The sequence below is a fragment of the Mytilus edulis genome, chromosome 6 (genome assembly GCF_963676685.1).
Source record: "Mytilus edulis chromosome 6, xbMytEdul2.2, whole genome shotgun sequence".
Taxonomy (NCBI): Eukaryota; Metazoa; Mollusca; class Bivalvia; order Mytilida; family Mytilidae; genus Mytilus; species Mytilus edulis.
In genome coordinates this window covers 41,629,754-41,649,260 of record NC_092349.1, presented here as the reverse complement: position 1 = coordinate 41,649,260, position 19,507 = coordinate 41,629,754, and the positions used below count along the sequence as shown (strand labels likewise).

The 19,507-nt window shown below is 32.0% G+C and overlaps 1 protein-coding gene across 8 annotated transcripts in view; it reads right to left on the bottom strand.

Annotated features, from left to right (window-relative positions):
* Window positions 1-4,193: 4,193 nt before the first annotated feature.
* Window positions 4,194-19,507, bottom strand: part of LOC139527666 (mediator of RNA polymerase II transcription subunit 15-like) — a 114,385-nt gene continuing 99,071 nt past the window's right edge. For all 8 annotated transcript variants that reach the window (XM_071323230.1, XM_071323231.1, XM_071323232.1 and 5 more), the window contains 4 exons: window positions 17,682-17,854; window positions 11,324-11,422; window positions 5,012-5,109; window positions 4,194-4,527 (listed from right to left, as the gene is read on the bottom strand). In XM_071323230.1, the coding sequence (XP_071179331.1) occupies window positions 4,489-4,527; window positions 5,012-5,109; window positions 11,324-11,422; window positions 17,682-17,854 (409 nt within the window). In that variant the 3' untranslated portion in view covers window positions 4,194-4,488. The remainder of the gene's footprint in view (window positions 4,528-5,011; window positions 5,110-11,323; window positions 11,423-17,681; window positions 17,855-19,507) is intronic.

The following is a 19,507-nucleotide window of genomic DNA, read 5'->3' as shown; positions in this document are numbered from 1 at the left end:
GATATAATGATGTCATACGTTGCACCACATAAAAGTGTTATAATTTATGTGTTCCTATGTTTCATGTTAACCGTAATAGCAACATCAAATCTTATCGAAAAAGGATGACAATTACTCTCATAAAATATTCACTACAAATATAACACAATAAAACCCATGAAAACAACTTAAATTATTTCCTTCATATCACAAACAACGAAAAGCTACATCAAAAATAAAATAAGCAGGGACGAATCCAGCCATTTTAAAAAGGGGGGTTCCCAGCCCAGGACAAAAAGGGGGGGGGGTTCTACCACATGTCCCCATTCAAATGCATTGAATGTCAAAAAAAGGGGGGTTCAATTAGATTTGAAGACAAATAAAAGCTTTTCTTAACAACGAGTGAAAACACTTAAAATTCTACTGTTGGAACTTTTCATTTTTTAAAAGAAATTTTTCTTGGAAATTGATTGTGTTGTAAATCTTTAAACTATAGGTAGACAGAAAGTGGCTACACTGCAGATGTAATAATTGCATACTCACTTCAACTCAAGCTGCAATTCGTATATTTTGGCAAACTGCAGAATAAATACTAAATGGTTCTCTTTCATATAACATACCAGAAAACTTTGTCAGAAATTAACGTGTTGTAAAACGTCAAACTATCGGCAAACAGGAAATAGCCACACTGCAGATGTTAAATTTGTTTACTTGCTTCAGCTCAAAATTATCAACACAATGATGAGACTACAGACCAAATATTAAATCATACCCTTTCAAAAAAGAGAAACCATTAACGAAAAGTGACCTTGTACAATGAACGTTGTAAAATATTAATCTATCGGCAAACAGGCAGATTTAAAAAAAAATGGGTTAGTCTTTATTATTATTATTATACTTCAACACTATTCATATACAGACATAATATCGAACCATTCTCCTTTATGACAGCAAAGAAAACTTAAACTGTAATTTTCATCGTACAATGAGTGTCATAAAAATTCAAACTATCGACACACAGAAGGTATAAATTGATAACTTACTTCACCTCAACATCGTTAAGCTGCAGACCAAATATCAAATCATTCCCTTTCATAGAAAATATTGACGTAAATATTCCTAGAATACTGAGTCAGTGTACGGTTGTAAAACTTCAAACTTTTGGCAAACATAAAGAGGATTAACTTGGCCGTATTTGGCACCACTTTTTGGAATTTCTAAATATTTTGATCTGTGCGTCACTGGTGAGTCTTGTGTAGACTAACGCCCGTCTGGTGTATCAAAATTAATAATAAGGCTGGTACCTTTGATACATGTAACTATTTACACCACTGAGTCGATGACACTGCTGGTGGACGTTTCCTCCCCGACGGTAACACAAGCCCAGTAATCGGCACTTTTGTGTTTAAATTAATATCAATCTATGGTCATTTTTACAAATTTATTGCTTGCAAAAGTATGAATTCTTCCAAAATACTAAGGATTTTCTTAATCCAGGTATAGGTTACCTAAGACTAATTTGACTATTTTTTAAATTTTGGGTCTTCAATGGTCTTCAACTTTCAACTTGTTTGGCTTTCTAAATATTTTGATCTGAGCGTCACTGGTGAGTCTTATTAAGACGAAACACGCGCGTGGCGTATCAACTTATAAACCTGGTACCTTTAATAACTATTCACGGCAAATGTAAAATTTGTTTAGTTGTTACAACTCAACAATATCAAGCGGCAGACCAAATATTAAATCATTCCCTATCATAGAAACCAAGAAAACTTTCTGAAACGTTTCCCTGTACAATGAGTGTGATACAATTTTGCTAACAGGAAGTGGCTACACGGCAAATGTAAGTAAGTTAAGTCATTAATACATCTCAACATTTTCAAGCTGCAGGTCAGTACATGTGTGTTTGGCTATCAAGCTTCAATCAATGGCCATCAGGATGTTTCTACAACTCAAAGGTTAAAAATAAACTCATCATAGATACCAGGACTAAATTTAGTATATAAAAAGTGCTTGCTCGCTTCAAATTAACATCAAGCTGCAGACCAAATATAAAATCATTTGCAAACTTTTAACTAATGGCAAACAGGTAGTGGCTACACGACAGATTTAAAATTTGCTTACTTACTTCAACTCATTGTTATAAATCTGCAAACAAAATATCAAATCATTCCCTTATATAAAAGCCAAAAAAACGTTGACGGAAATATGACTGGTACAATGTTGCAGATGCAAAAAAATGCTGAGTAATGTAAATAAACATGACCAGGCTGCAGACCAAATATTAAATCATTTTAAATTCATAGAAGCCAAGAAAACTTTGACAGAAATTTCCTTGTACTAAAGGCAGTGAAATTGGATTTTTCTTTTTTATATTAACATCCATTAACATGTGACAAATGTGACTAAACGTTATACACGTTCTGTATCTCAAGAGACAAATCCACAGTATAACTTGCTTGCGAACACATCAACACATAAGCATCGTAGATTTGCGGCGCATTCAACACTCCAAAACACATAAGCATATTTGATTAAAATATGGCTGACGCTTATAGCTACTACAGTCAACGTGACAAGTAGAAACCAAATATGCCCAAAATAAAAGATCTAAATACACATTTATATTCAGCATATCAAAGAACAAGAAGAATTGTTGTCTGAACCTTTATGTGGACAAATTTAATAATGGGACCAAAAATAAAAAATTTCAATACAAGGTTGAGTAAGATTCAGCATATGAAAGAACCCAAAAAGTTCCAGAATTCAAATTAAAAAAGTGTATGGTTGTAGAACTATTGGATAAACTGTAGATGTAAATATTGATAGACACTTAAACTCATTATTATGAAGCTGATGACCACACGTTAAATCAATCTTTTTCATAGAAGCCTAGAACACTTTGACATTTTTTTTTTGTGAACAGATGGATTGACAAACAAAAAGACAGACCAAGTTGAGCGCATACTAGACCTGATTAACCAAACTCTGCCCTTTGCTAAGCAGCTAAAAAGGAAAACTTCAAATGCATTTTAGGGACAAAACTCCGGAGATGTAAAATGTATCTATATGTAATTCAAACCAACTACTCATAAAAAATGAATTGTTGCTTTGTAATAAGTAAAACAATTAAGTTATTGATTGTATAGAAACCAACAGGAACACCCAGATGTAATGATAAGGATAAACCATAACAATACAGAAACAAGACAGTTGATTAATCAGCATTACAGTAGCTCCCTCTGAATGTACCACATGTCTTACCTTTCTGTTGTTTGAGGTTTCAGCCAAGTTCAGAAATTGGCTTGAAGGATATCAAAGAGGTAAAATGATAATCCCAGACCGTCCTGCAACATTGTAATTGGTCTTAAATATGCTCAGCCTTAATTTTAAATCTAGTCACTACTGTTGGCAATTTTTAATGTCAAACAGAACCAAAGTAACAACACAAGATATGTAATTTTTTGGTTCATCTCTGTTTTAATCGGTGACAATATAATGGAATTTGATACGACTGTCATACAAGTGAGAGGTTTAGCTAGCTATAAAACCAGGTTCAATCCACCATTTTCTACATTTGAAAATGCCTGTACCAAGTCAGGAATATGACAGTTCTTGTCCATTCGTTTTTGATGCGTTTTGTTATTTGATTTTGCCATGTGATTATGGACTTTCCGAATTGATTTTCCTCTGAGTTCAGTATTTTTGTGATTTTACTTTTTTTTTTCAGGTTGCTACAGTGTTCTAAAATAATGTTTTTTAACAAATTCCTAACGTCTGTGATATATAACTTAATCATTGTAAGTCTGATGGTAGCAAGGAACAATAAAATATTCCGTGGGCCGCAGCTTGATACAACTTTGGTTGGTCCTTGAAACAAATGTCTTCAAACAACAAAACAGACATCCCAATAACATAATATGAATGCAAAAATGTGTGATGATATAAATAAAATGTGTAAGTGACTTACTATTGCATGTTTGTCTTTCCTCTATTTTCTGTCCTACGTGGGTCATTATATAGATTTTTTTTGGTCATATTTTAATTAAATGAGTGTGTAAAAGATAATCTTTTTCAGCCGGCGACAATAGAGTATTTTGACCATGGTGGTCAAGTTTGTAACTGATATCTGACTGGAGCCACATAAATAAACTTTAGTACAACTTGAACTGATACACTGATAGTATTTCTTTTTGACAAATTATAATAAATAATGAGATTATCATTGATGAAAGATTTCAAACGATGTTCATTTGATTTTATTATACAAAATATATAGCTATATAACAGCTTTGTCTTTGTATTTTGTCCAGCAAAATCTCCTGAATCAAATCATTTCTTCCATATGTCATAATCAGAACTCTCCTGATCAAATCACGTCTTCCATATGTCATATTCAGAACAACACAATGTTATTTAAGTAGTTCCATGTTCTGGAATAACCTTCTGCCAGGAACGAACCTGGTTCCCAGTACACTTATGTCACCATCAGATACCAGCATAGCAAGTTCAAACTGAGGCAGCACAAGCTTTTCTTACACTCATTTCCTAAAAATACAATCAATCATACATTCATTATAGTGAGACAGTCAATGTTATTATAATGATTTGCTTCATAGCATATATAAATGTCTATGTTTTTTTTTCAAAATATTGGTGGTGTTTTAATTTGCTGTCTTTGTTGAGCAATGTTAAATGAAAATTTTTAACATTTGTATCTGTTCTACTACTGACCAATATTATAGGTAAAAATTGTTTACTTAAAAATGGATAAATCTTGCCATGTTTTTGAGCCTGTCATAAGTCAAGTTTCGAATCAGTGATAGAAGCTGTCATTTTCAGTTTTTTCCTTTATTCAGAATATTGTTTTGTTTAAAATTATATCCAATCAGTACTTGTAAGTCATTGTCTCAAATTTTCATATCTTCAATAAACTATCTGAGACATCATTGCAAAAAAAGGTAGGCTTAGGCATATTTCACTGTTTCATTTAGTTTTACTCACAATTTAAAAATGAAGTCATATACATTACCCATTTATCAAGCAGCTCTGTAAATGTGTATCTGTTTGGCATTCTCAGTAATAAAACAGACATGGATTGATGAACTGATTTCAGGAAAGCATTTGTTTCTAAAAAAAAAATGAAACAGCTCAATTTATTACTGTAAATTAAAACATAATTTGTTTTTTGTTTTATGGCTGCAGTAGTTTGAATCAATGTGCATTTGAAGAAGGATTGTGATGTCATACATAAGTTGTTATATTGATAATGATCTAATAAAACAGCTTTATTATATAACAAATGTTACATCATAATTATATTGATTAGGAACAGGTAAATGATATGGCCATGAGAATTAGAGGAATGTTTCTACCACTATTCTCAGATAACATTTAAATAAATACCAGGCCATGAGAATTCCCAATGCACGTCATCTTTGGAAACATTAACTTGAATGTACTGATGGTGTGCCAACAATGCTAAATGTCCTTGATTATATTGAAATAATGCAGAAATCAACACTAAAATTTAGTAGCTGTGTGCTATGATGGGATTGAAAGACACCAATAAATGTTACAATGTGCATATTTTCAATTTAATTTGAATTACACAAATATTCAATTCATGAAATACTGACACCTTGTTCCCCTTTATTACATATATTTAAATGTGTTAGCTACAATAGGAAAAGGGGAACTAAAGATAGTAGCTGAGTGGTTTAGCCAGTCAAAACTGTGGTTGTGAGTTTAAACATCTCACAAGACAGGTGCATTCTACTCCTATGTCAGTTGAACCTTCCAACATTTATTCTGTACATCAAATATAATAGTTGACCTGTTGTCAATAGGATCTGAGAAACAGTCCCTATTTCAAGCAAGGACAGAACTTATCATTTATTATTTATCTATATCTAAAATGACTTGAGTGTTAATGGTAAATCTTTCGATCATTAGTCTCTGTTTAATTTATTCACAACTTTTTTTTAAGACTGAGTGATTAAAAATTGATATTTTGTCCATTGATGACCTCTAAACATCTTTTGGGTACTTTTTTTTCTTTTTTATCTTTCTTTGTTCCTAGTTATGAGAGTATCTAATAAATCATGCAAACTTAATCACCAGTGACAACTGTCTGTTACTTACATCACATTAAGTGTTTAACTTATTAACTATTAATTGACCAAGTTATCATTTTTAGCATCATCTTGGGAACGACTGCCAACCTATTCAAAGACAGATCTAACATGTTATGCAATAAACTTGTAACGTAACGGTACCCAAATTGCACCGAGTACCCAAAATTGCACCTATTTATCAACCAGATGCTCCGCAGGGCGTAGCTTTATACGACCGCAGAGGTTGAACCCTGAATGGTTGGGGCAAGTATGGACACAACATTCAAGCTGGATTCAGCTCTAAATTTGGATTGTGATTAAATAGTTGACACAGCATAGGTTTCTGACACAGAATGAATGTGTTCTAATGAACTTAAAATTTTTGTTTTCTCTTAGAGCAATTCACTATGCTGTTGAATATTAATCCTCTCAAAAAAATGTTTGAAGAAATTTTCTTTTTTATTTATGAAATTTCAAATGAGAAAAATTGAACCCAATTTTTTTAATCACATCCCCCTTTCCCTTATTCCAAAACTAATCTCAATTAAAATTTCTAATGGAGTTTGCAACAATAACTACTCATTTAAATACATCATAAAATATTAAGATGTAAAAAAACTGCTTGTTATCACTGAATGGTAAAGATTATTTTAATTTATCAGTTGGTAGTAAAAAGTGAATATACATTGTATATTGTATATAACAAAGATTTAAGTTGATTCTGGACAAAGAAAGATAACTCCAATTAAAAAAAAATCTTGCTATTGCACAATATTTTGCAATTAGATATTTCTTGCTTACTATTCTGGACAAAGAAAGATAACTCTAATTAAAAAAAAATTTGCTATTTCACAATATTGTGCAATTAGATATTTCTTGCCATTGCGCAATACTGTGCAATTGAAAAGACTTGCTATTGCACAATACTTAATATAATAATTTTAGATCCTGATTTGGACGAACTTGAAAACTGGGCCCATAATAAAAAATCTAAGTACATTTTTGGATTCAGCATATCAAAGAACCTTAAATCAGACTAAGTTTAATTTTGGACCCTTTGGACTTTAGTGTAGACCAATTTGAAAACAGGACCCAAAAATGAAGAATCTACATACACAGTTAGATTTGGTATATCAAAGAACCCCATTTATTCAATTTTTGATGAAATCAAACAAAGTTTAATTTTGGACCCCGATTTGGACCAACTTGAAAACTGGGCCAATAATCAAGAATCTAAGTACATTTTTAGATTCAGCATATCAAAGAACCTAACTGATTCATTTTTTGTCAAAATCAAACTAAGTTTAATTTTGGACCCTTTGGACCCCTTATTCTGTTGGGACCAAAACTCCCAAAATCAATATTAACCTTCCTTTTATGGTCATAAACCTTGTGTTTAAATATCATAGATTTCTATTTACTTATACTAACGTTATGGTGCGAAAACCAAGAAAAATGCTTATTTGGGTCCCTTTTTGGCCCCTAATTCCTAAACTGTTGGGACCTAAACTCCCAAAATCAATACCAGCCTTCCTTTTGTAGTCATTAACATTGTGTTTAAAATTTCATTGATTTCTATTTACTTAAACTAAAGTTATTGTGCGAAAACCAAGAATAATGCTTATTTGGGCCCTTTTTTGGCCCCTTATTCCTAAACTGTTGAAACCAAAACTCCCAAAATCAATCCCAACCGTTCTTTTGTGGTCATAAACCTTGTGTCAAAATTTCATAGATTTCTATTAACTTAAACTAAAGTTATAGTGCGAAAACCAAGAAAATGCTTATTTGGGCCCTTTTTGGCCCCTAATTCCTAAAATGTTAGGACCAAAACTCCCAAAATCAATACCAACCTTCCTTTTGTGGTCATAAACCTTGTGTTAAAATTTCATAGATTTCCATTCACTTTTACTAAAGTTAGAGTGCGAAAACTAAAAGTATTCGGACGACGACGACGACGACGACGACGCCAACATGATAGCAATATACGACGAAAAATTTTTCAAATTTTGCGGTCGTATAAAAATAGCAGCGAAAATCTAACAAGATTTCCTAGAGACTAAAAAAAGAGTATTTTTATGATTTGATACTATGCACGTCTTTCAACATAGGTAAAAATATTTAGATATACACAAAACGTTCACAATATTTATCAACAGATGAAGTGTTTACTGAAAAAGCAAAATGTACTGAAACGTCGCCATGCGACGTCATCAAAACGTTGTCTATTTAGAATTAACAAATACAATACGTTTCAAGTATCCATTTCTTAAAAAATGAAGAGTAAGCATGGACAAATATCCAATTGTTCAAAATTTTGAAAAAAATAAACAAAAGCTCTGTTATTCGACTTTTGACGATGCGAATTTAAGCATGGATGCAATTTGGGTACTCCTCATTACAGAATCTGGGATGGTTTGGAGGTAAGTTCAGACCAATTTTTTTATGATTCCTTATGGATTGAAAATCAAATTGGTGTACCTTTATAATAAAGGATACGGCTACAAAATAAACACAAAATGGAAATTTTTGTCATGATCATAAAAAAACTTAGTTGAAAAAACTGTCAAAATAGGTGCAATTTGGGTACCGTCATGTTATATATAAGTAAAATAAGCATGTTTCTTTCTGATACTAAGAATAAAAAAAAAGTTGTCCAATTACTGCATTCAAAAAATACATATCAAATATGCTGCTGTGTGTACTGTTAGTTATAAATGTACTTTAGAAAATCATAAAAGGATTTTAAACTTGGTCATTCTTTTCAACAAGACAAAAACTCAAACTTTTGTTAGTGGTAAACATATAGGTTTAAGGCTACCCCATCAGGATCACTTTATAGGTCAAGAGATGAAATAAATTTAACTCTGAGGTGTTTTTTAAAAGCTTTAGGTGATGGCCAAAAACTTGACCAATCATTGTTTCTTTTTTTTAAGCAAAAGTTTAAAAGATAATGCCTCATGTTAATGTGATTCAAAAGCTGAATCTCTATAACACGGACACAGATAACAAATTTCACACAATTTTTTTTAACAATATTTATTTTAATCTGTAGTATTAAAAAAGCATTGCTTAAACGTCTATAACTAAAGAAACACTGGAAATTTTTTGAAGAAATCTGATTTTTCTTCTATCTTTTAAATTAAATAAGTATGCAATATTGTAATTTAAGATAATTACAAAAGGAATTGCAATGTAAATTTTCAAACAAATGTTTGCAAGGAAAATGTAATATTGTTTACTATCAAGTAACACTAAACCAAATAGATTTTTATTCCATCAATTTCTTGTCATGCAAACTAGTGGTTTAAATAAATAAATCTGCTGAAACCAAGTGACAAATACATCTTAATCCTGAATACTGGATAATTATCACCTGAGGGATTCATTCAATTAGTCAATGTCAAATCAAGTTTGTGTCTGTCTTGGCACTCATTTGAGGAATAAATATTGCAACATTCATGATCTTTTTTTAAGATTAAGAATGTAAGATTTAATAATTGTGTACATATGACTATTTCTTTAAACCTATCTGAAAAACAACTGCTTCACTTCTACAACTGATAATTACCCAGACATACAGTGCACTTTTTCAGGAATAGTAATTAAAACTGTTACCAAGCATAACCCCAAGGACAAGTAATAAGTGCACATTTTTGTGTATCTGATTTGGGCGACTTATCTTTTAGTTTGTGGAGGATTCACTGTTAAATGTTTTTGGTTTGAATAAAAGGTGCAGGATGGAAGAGACAATGTCAAAAATTTTGAATTAATTTTCCCTTTAAATAAGTAAGAAGTAAAAATCTTGGAAAAATCTTTTAAGTACAACTTATCATTCTAACGATACAAGTGATGAGTTTCAGGCAAAGAAAAAACTTTTCTCCTGAATAATTTCACTATACATTTGGCATCAAATTATAATACTTTCCTTCAAGAAGCTGCAATTTGATATAAGTTCTATTATAAGTACTAATTGCATTAGCTGTTAAAAAATAACAAACATATCTGCACCAGCACCCTTGTAATGATAACAAATAAACCTGAACAAGTGAACATTTATCCAGAAAGCTTCTATAAATAGAATGTAGCATGTTTCTGTCTGCACCTCCTGCTCCCTTACAACCTGATATGTTATTGTTACTGTTCACAAATAAACTTCTATATAAACAGTCTATCATCTGCCAATTTTAAATAAAAATGATCAACAAAATTTAAGTAAATCTTTCAGTCTGCTTACATAAGCAGCAAATATTTATAAATGAAGCACAGTTACACAAATTTGATTCCTGGAAATTGTTCAATTTGCTATTTGAAACAAATTAAGTCTCTGGCAACTGTTTAGGACGATGGTACACTATTGTGGAAACAATTGTCAGAATATAAGATAAATGGTCAAGTGTGGAAAATGTAAAATGTGAGGGTTAGAAAATAACAAATTTTGTAAACAAATTACAGCCCATTATGATACCTACAAATAACAAAGTTATCAAAACTACTGTATATACTAGAGGCTCACAGATGCCTGAAATACTCACCTGGCCAATATGGAATATTTAGACAAACTTGTTTTTTTGGTAAACAGTATTCAAAAAAAATAAAAATAGCTCATAACGATGAGGCGATTTTTTAAAAATGATTTCGGTTGCAATAAGCCAAAAATGTCATTTTACCACTAGTGTTCTATTTTAAGCAACATCTGCCCTGTTTGTTATTATGATTATAATCCAGATGTCTTTTGATGAATTGTTGTCTCATTGGCTATCTTACCACATCTCCTTTGTTTTTAAAGCAAATAAAAATGAGAAAGGAAATGGGAAACATGTCAAAGAGATAACTAACTGACTAAAGAGCAGAAAACAGCCAAACGCCAACAATGGGTCTTCAACACAGAGAGAAAATCCCACACCTGGAGGTGGGCCTCAGCTGACCCCTATATAAAAATGTGCACTTATTCAGTGAAAATGGACTTCATACTAAACTCTAAACCATATGAATGAACTAAAATTAAAAAACATACAAGACTAACAAAGGCCAGAGGATCCTCACTTGGGACAGGCACAAAAATGTGGCGGGGTTAAATATGTTTTGTGAGATCTCAAACCTCCCCTATACCTCTAGCCAATGTAGAATATAAAGAAACACACAGCAATACGCACAGTAAAACTCAGTTAAAAGAAGTGAGAGTCTGATGTCAGAATATGTAACAAAACCTAGAATTGGCAGGCACTTACCATATTCAGGAAGTTTTGAGTCACATTCAGGACTCGTATCTGGATAGTTTTCTGGTACTGTCACAGTTATAGGAGGCACACTGGGTAAATTTTTATCATCTGCAAATAAAAATAATTTAAATATGACCGGAAGTCTAATGATTAAAAGTAGTTATACTATTGATTCTACACTCTTCAAAAAGCTTTTAATTTTTGGACATTTGTCTCTAATTTTGAGATGACAGAAGGGCTTATGGGATAACATTTTTAAAAGGTCTTCTCAAATTCCATTTATATTATAGAGAGATGTCTCAATAAAGATGATTCCTCTCTCCAAACTGTAACGAAGAGAACTCATACTTTGTCAATTTCCAGCTTTTAATAAAAAAAATCTTAAAAGTTTAAAGAGTGAAAAACATCCTTCAAGGAAATAAGACGGGGAAATTTCATCCTTCAGGTAAGATTTAGTATCTCTGATTATAAAAACTCTCATAAGAGAAGGTATGAATCTAAACCTTAATAAATGTCTAAAATTTCATGTCAATTTTGTCAGTGTTTATATAGTTTTGTAATCAGGAACTGTATCTAACATCTCGGGTAATTGATTCAAAACCTTTTTAAGTCATAGTATATACGCAAAATTATAACAAATTTGTAATTTTTACATACAAAGGGAAGTAAATCTAATGTATCCAATATTTCCCAACACATATTTGTTGGCAGTAAAACTCAGTCATTGCAGGCCATACAATTTTGTTGATTTGAAGAAATCAATCTTTTTTTACCAAATAAGGACATTTTTAGAATAAACAAGCATTCTGAGAGTATTGAATGGCAATACATAGTCCCCTACCAGGTAAAAATTAAATTATACTGGAACAAAATGCTAACTTATTCTATAACTTGTCATGGTGTAAACAAAAAGGAAATATCAAGTCATTATATTTAAGCATGACTAAAACAGTGTGAATAACTGATTATATGAGTAAATTTTTCAAATCCAAGGACCATAACATGCAAAAAATTATCAGATCAAAACAAAAATTTGAACTTGATCTGGAACTTGTCATGATAAAACTATATACCAATTATCAATCAATATCTTCAAGCATGATGAAAAAAAGTGTGGAAAAACACTCTTAACATTGGATATGATTAATAGTTCTCTAAAATTAGATATGATGTAATACAATGTATATCTATTTTCAAATTATAATCAAATATATAATTAATAGTTCCAAATATTTTTTCTTGCATTTGTCACAAACTAATATAGATTTGTAACTTATTTATAGTGTCAACAACTTTTATCTACACAATGTAATGTAATGAACTATATACCTTAATAAAAATAGATTATTACCTAATTAAAGGATGCCACTTGATAATATGTTTTTTATATATATAGCATTCAATATAAAATAACAAACAAACTGGCACACATTTTTCAAACAATTTACTAAAGAATTAATTATGTATATTTCTTTAAAAAAATGAGTTATCTCTCTTTGTATAAAAATATGGTTTAACATAGTACTCTAACATTGGATATGGATTTTTTTATGGACCATAACTCTGGACTTAATCATCAGAATGAAACAAAATTCGAACTTGATCTATAACTTGTCATGATTAAACCATATAACAAATATTAAATCAATATCTGTAAGAATGAAGAAAACTAGAGGCTCTAAAGAGCCTGTGTCGCTCACCTTGGTCTATGTGAATATTAAACAAAGGAAGCAGATGGATTCATGACAAAATTGTGTTTTGGTGATGGTGATGTGTTTGTACGTCTTACTTTACTGAACATTCTTGCTGCTTACAGTTATCTCTATCTATAATGAACTTGGCCCAGTAGTTTCAGTGGAAAATGTTAGTAAAAATTTACAAATTTTATAAAAATTGTTAAAAATTGACTATAAAGGACAATAACTCCTTAGGGGGTCAATTGACCATTTCAGTCATGTTGACTTATTTGTAGATCTTACTTTGCTGAACATTATTGCTGTTTAAAGTTTATCCCTATCTATAATAATATTCAAGATAATAACTAAAAACAGTAAAATTTCCTTAAAATTACCAATTTAGGGGCAGCAACCCAACAACGGGTTATCAGATTCATCTGATTTTGACCTGAATAACAACTTACCCAATGTCAGATTTGCTCTAAATGCTTTGGTTTTTGAGTTATAAGCCAAAAACTGCATTTTATTACTATGTTCTATTTTTAGCCATGGCGGCCATCTTGGTTGGATGGCTGGGTCTTCGGACACATTTTTTAAACTTGATATCCCAAAGATGATTGTGGCCAAGTTTGGATTAATTTGGCCCATTAGTTTCAGAGGAGAAGATTTTTGTAAAAGATTACTAAGATTTACGAAAAATGGTTAAAAATTGACTATAAAGGTCAATAACTCCTAAAGTGGTCAACTGACCATTTTGGTCATGTTGACTTATTTGTAAATCTAACTTTGCTGAACATAACTGCTGTTTACAGTTTATCTCTATCTATAATAATATTCAAGATAATAACCAAAAACAGCAAAAATTCCCTAAAATTACAAATTCAGGGGCAGCAACCCAACAACAGGTTGTTGGATTCATCTGAAAATTTGAGGGCAGATAGATTTTGATCTGATAAACAATTACACCCATGTCAGATTTGCTCTAAATGCTTTGGTTTTTGAGTTATAAGCCAAAAACTGCATTTTACCCCTATGCTCTATTTTTAGCCATGGTGGCCATCTTGGCTGGTTGTCCGGGTCACGCCACACATTTTTTAAACTAGATACTCCAATGATGATTGTGGCCAAGTTTGGTTTAATTTGGCCCAGTAGTTTCAGAGGAGAAGATTTTTGTAAAAGTTAACGACGACGGACGACGACGACGGAGACGGACACCAAGTGATGGGAAAAGCCTTCGGGCCAGGTGAGCTAAAAAGTGTTGATGCAGAGATATGACTTGCTTTTTTGTAAATTTGATAGTGTCATGATAACGCAAATATTCAATCCAAATTACAATATTCAAACATGCTAAGCAAGCAAATATCAAAGTTAACAGACCATGACTGAGACGGCAGGGCAGAATTATCTCCATGGAATTGAGATGTGAAAAAGCTAATACAACTGCATAACAAATATCATTGACCTACTACTGGTGGTTCTACATGCACCGATGTAATCACAAATTAATACATTGTTCATGCTTCCACTGACGTCGCAAAAAAAGCGTACCTAAGTTTATTTTATTTTATTCTTTCAAGGAAAGACAAAAACCATATTCAGTATAATAGCCTAAAGTTTTCCTTAAGAAATAGATTGAACATGTGGAATATGGCACACTAAATACCTAGGCTTATAGAAGTTCTAGAACAAAATAGATCAAGAAAAGGGATTACATTTGACATTTTTCTCAATTCTTTTTAAACCATCTGCATGAATCTTAATACATATTTCTACTTTTGAAGTGAAATTTATTAACTGTTTCCTTACAAAAATTCCCTAAGCCATTCAAGATCTAACTTAAGTAAGTAAGTGAGTAAGTAAGTAAAACTTTATCTGGATTCAGCAAATATTCACTTCTGTTGCATATTGAAATCTCTTCAAAATAAAATGAAATATTGAGAAGGTTTTTAATCAGCACATAGAAAAAAATCTGACAAAGAGTCTCATTACTTTAGCATAAATAAATAGAGAATGAATGTGTCCATGGGACACAAATGATGCCCCTGCTTGCATATAATGTTATAAAGGGACATAACTAGAGAACTTTAAAACTTTAAAGTGACGCCACCTCAATACCAACTTGATCAGTGTTTTATGATAATAAACACGAGAGAATTTCTTTAAATTCAAGTTAAATTTTGAGTAGATCAATCTTTTATGTGTGATATGTGAATATTGCCTTAAATCTGATGGTTAATGTCCAGTAACTCTAGAAAGACAGTTTAAAATAAATAATCAAATTCAGAACAGAGCCTTCTTTTATCAATAAAAAACCCCCAAGATATTAACTTTTTTAAACAGAGGCAAACTTAAGTAAAATGTGAAAAAATGCCTTCAATCTGATTGATAAAGTCCTGTAACTCTGGAACCACAAATAATTCAAAATATAAAGGGAGTTTTCTTTTATCAATGCTAACAAAAGTGTAAAACAAGAGTGCACACACTGAAATGTCTCACCTTCTTTACTAATCATTGATATTATGTTGATAGTCCTAAGTATAAAGCTTTATTACAACTGTCACATAAACTTAACATTAACCAAGATAGCTAAACAAAGACCAATGAACCATGAAAATGAGGTCAAGGTCAGATGAACCATGTCAGGCAGACATGTACAGCTAACAAAGCTTCCATACAACAAATATAGTTGACCTACTACTTATAGTTTAAGAAAAATAGACCAAAACTCAAAAACTTAACACTGTGCAATGAACCGTGCAATTGAGGTCATGGTCAAATAAAACCTGCGGAACTGACATATAGATCATAATATATTTCCATACACCAAATATAGTTGACCTATTGCATAAAGTATGAGAAAACAGACCAAAACACAAAAACTTAACTATAACCACTGAACCATGAAAATGAGGTCAAGGTCAGATGACACCTACCAGTTGGACATGTACACCTTCCAGTCCTTCCATACACCAAATATACTAGCCCTATTGCTTATAGTATCTGAGATATGGACTTGACCACCAAAATTTAACTGTGTTCACTGATCCATGAAATGAGGTCAAGGTCAAATGAAAACTGTCTGACGGGCATGAGGACCTTGCAAGGTACGCACATACCAAATATAGTTATCCTATTAGTTATAATAATAGAGAATTCAACATTAAAAAACTTTTTTTTCAAGTGGTCACTGAACCATGAAAATGAGGTCAAGGACATTGGACATGTGACTGACGGAAACTTCATAGCATGAGGCATCTATATACAAAGTATGAAGCATCCAGGTCTTTCACCTTCTAAAATATAAACCTTTTAAGAAGTTAGCTAACGCCACCGCCGCATCACTATCCCTATGTCGAGCTTTCTGCAACAAAAGTTGCAGGCTCGACAAAAATACATATAGATGTCAACATAAGATAGTAAATTAAGAATTAATTCCTTTTAGACTGTGATAAACACTTAACTCATCCACTGACATTATTCAATCTCCTCTTCTCTTAATGTCTCAATCAAAGGAATAATTAAGTGCATAGAGAAAAATACACAATAAACAGAAGCACAGTAACTTTCATACATAATGTGCCTGAACCTTCGACCTCCCTCCGGTTTTACTCAATTGTTCTGTAAACTAGTGTAATCCACAGATTTATTTGTATCCAATATACTGTGGATTCATTTATTTTCGTGGGTACCAATTTTCATGTTTGTGGATATTTAAATTTGTGGTTTTGCCGAAGTATGCAAACAAGCCTATGGAAAATATGGTATTCGTTGAACCTTGAATTTTGTTGTTCAACTGTTCCCAAGAAATCAATGAAAATTAGTATCCAACGAATAATAATGAATCTACAGTATACAGACCTGATTTTCTTCTGCTTTCCACTCATCTTCATTCCGATTTTGGGCTTTGAATTTCGTTTTTTATTTATCACGGCAAAATCGAATATTTTTTCCACTCTTCTCCGAAAAATTGGGTAAAAATAAAAACTTCCAAAAGTGGAAATGAGCTAATTTTTGATTGGCCAAAGCTATGTTTTAATAAAAGGACGAATGTAATTGGTTGAGATTACAAAGTCTAACAAGATGAAAACATGGTTTCCTGTGTTGTACCTGGACTCATACAATTTGGAAGTTGACAAAGGTGTCAAAAACTGTTGGAAATGGGATTGGGTTGGGTGTATGGTTTATGGCAACCCAGTAGGCCAGTTTATATGGAAAATTAATTCAAGAGGAATTTCCAGATGTGAGTTATGTCAAAAAGACTGGAAGAGGCTGGAAAAGTTTGGAGCAACACCTAACCAAAAAACTTCACCTGAACAATTTGAAAATAAGAAAAACAAACCACAGCCTTTCTGGAACGTTGAAATTTCTTTTTTTTATTTGTCTAAATGTTGTGTATCTATCCTTTTAGCAATGAGGTATGTTCTTTAAGGATAAGGAGAACTGTTCTACTCTCTTTGCTTTTCTTTAAGACCTGGGAAATTGGGGATAGGGGTAGTAATTCTTAATTTCTAGGGGCCACTTTGGCTAAATTTTTTGTGAGGGCTACCTCACTACGAGAGGAGGTTTGGGTCACTTTGCGACCCAGGGAATATCAAGGTAATTATATTTCAGCTTTTTTTTTTCTTACATCAAAATCAGGTCTGAGTATAGAATATTGGAACCCTTGAAGTGATTCTGCTTTTGTGACTTACCTAATTTACATATTAAGTGTACGGCCTTTGATTTACTGTTAAATAAAGGATTTAAGTTGACTTTAAATCGTGCCCCCAGTCTAGCTATCTCTCCCTGTAAGATATGTGGAATGTCATCCTCATCATCAGATTCCTCTACCTTTCTCCTCTTTCTAGGTGGAGGACTTGGTGCTCTATAAATATATAAATCATTAAGAAATAATATAAGGTTTCTACAAACAAACATGTTCATCTTGTGGTAAGATAATCTTGGGATCCTTGAAATGTTGAGAACAATGTCCCTGATATCAGGATACTGGACACTTTTCACTTATAAATACATTCAATAAAATAACTTTCTTACTGAAAAATACAAAAAATTACATAACTACCATGTGAAAGTTATGATCTTTATGAATTTGCAGTAGAAGAAACTATTTTTTGAGTGGTCTGTGTGGTTTTTTCAATGTTGAAATCTGCAGTCTGATAGCAGTTTGTTAAATGATGGAAACCAAAATATTACTTTGATTAAGGCTTAGATTTGCTGTTCACTGTCTTTTCATCCTGAGACACAATATCAACTAACGATTGGAAAAGATCTAATCTAAAACTTTGAAGTTCTGCTAAACAGGAAGTTTGTCATTGCATCCAGATATAAAGCTACTGGCAGGTTTACTCTGCAGATCAATGTAAAACAATAGGGAATAAAGAGTTTGTTTGTTTAAAAGTAAAACTAGAGGCTCTAAAGAGTCTGTGTCGCTCACCTTGGTCTATGAGCATATTAAACAAAGGACACAGATGGATTCATGACAAAATTGTGTTTTGGTGATGGTGATGTGTCTGTAGATCTTACTTTACTGTACATTCTTGCTACCAAAAAATTTACCAAACTTATGAAAATTGTTAAAAATTGACTATAAAGGACAATAACTTCTTAGGGGGTCAACAGATCATTTTCATCATGTTGACTTAATTACAGATCTTACTTTGCTGAACATAATTGCTGTTTACAGTTTATTTCTATCTATAATAGTATTCAAGATAATAACTAAAAACGGCAAAATTTCTTTAAAAAATTACCAATTGGGGGCAGCATCCCAACAACCAGTTGTCTGATTCATCTGAAAATTCACGGCAGATAGATATTGACTTGATAAACAATTAACCCCTTGACAGATTTGCTCTAAATGCTTTGGTTTCAGAGTTATAAGCCAAAATCTACATTTTCCACCTATGTTTTATTTAAAGCCATGGCTGCCATCTTGGTTGGTTGGCTGGGTCACTGCAAACATTTTAAAACTACATACCCTAATGATGATTGTAGCTTAGTTTGGTTAAATTTAGCCCAGTAGTTTCAGATGAGAAGATTTTTGTAAAAGATTACAAAAATTTATGCAAAATTGGTAAAAAATGACTATAAAGGGTAATAATAACTCCTTAAGGGGTCAACTGACCATTTTGGTCATGTTGACTTATTTGTTTGCAGAACATTATTGCTGTTTACATTTTATCTCTATCTATAATAATATTCAAGATAATAACCAAAAACGGCAAATTTCCTTAAAATTACCAATTCAGGGGCAGCAACCCAACAACCAGTTGTCCAATTCATCTGAAAATTTCAGGGCAGATAAATTTTTGACTTGATAAACAATTTCACCGCATGTCAGATTTGCTCTAAATGCTTTGGTTTCAGAGTTATAAGCCAAAATCTACATTTTACCCCTATGCTCTATTTTTAGCCATGGTGGCCATCTTGGTTGGTTGGCCGGGTCACCGGACACATTTTTAATATAAAAAAGAAGATGTGGTATGATTGCCAATGAGACAACTATCCACAAAAGACC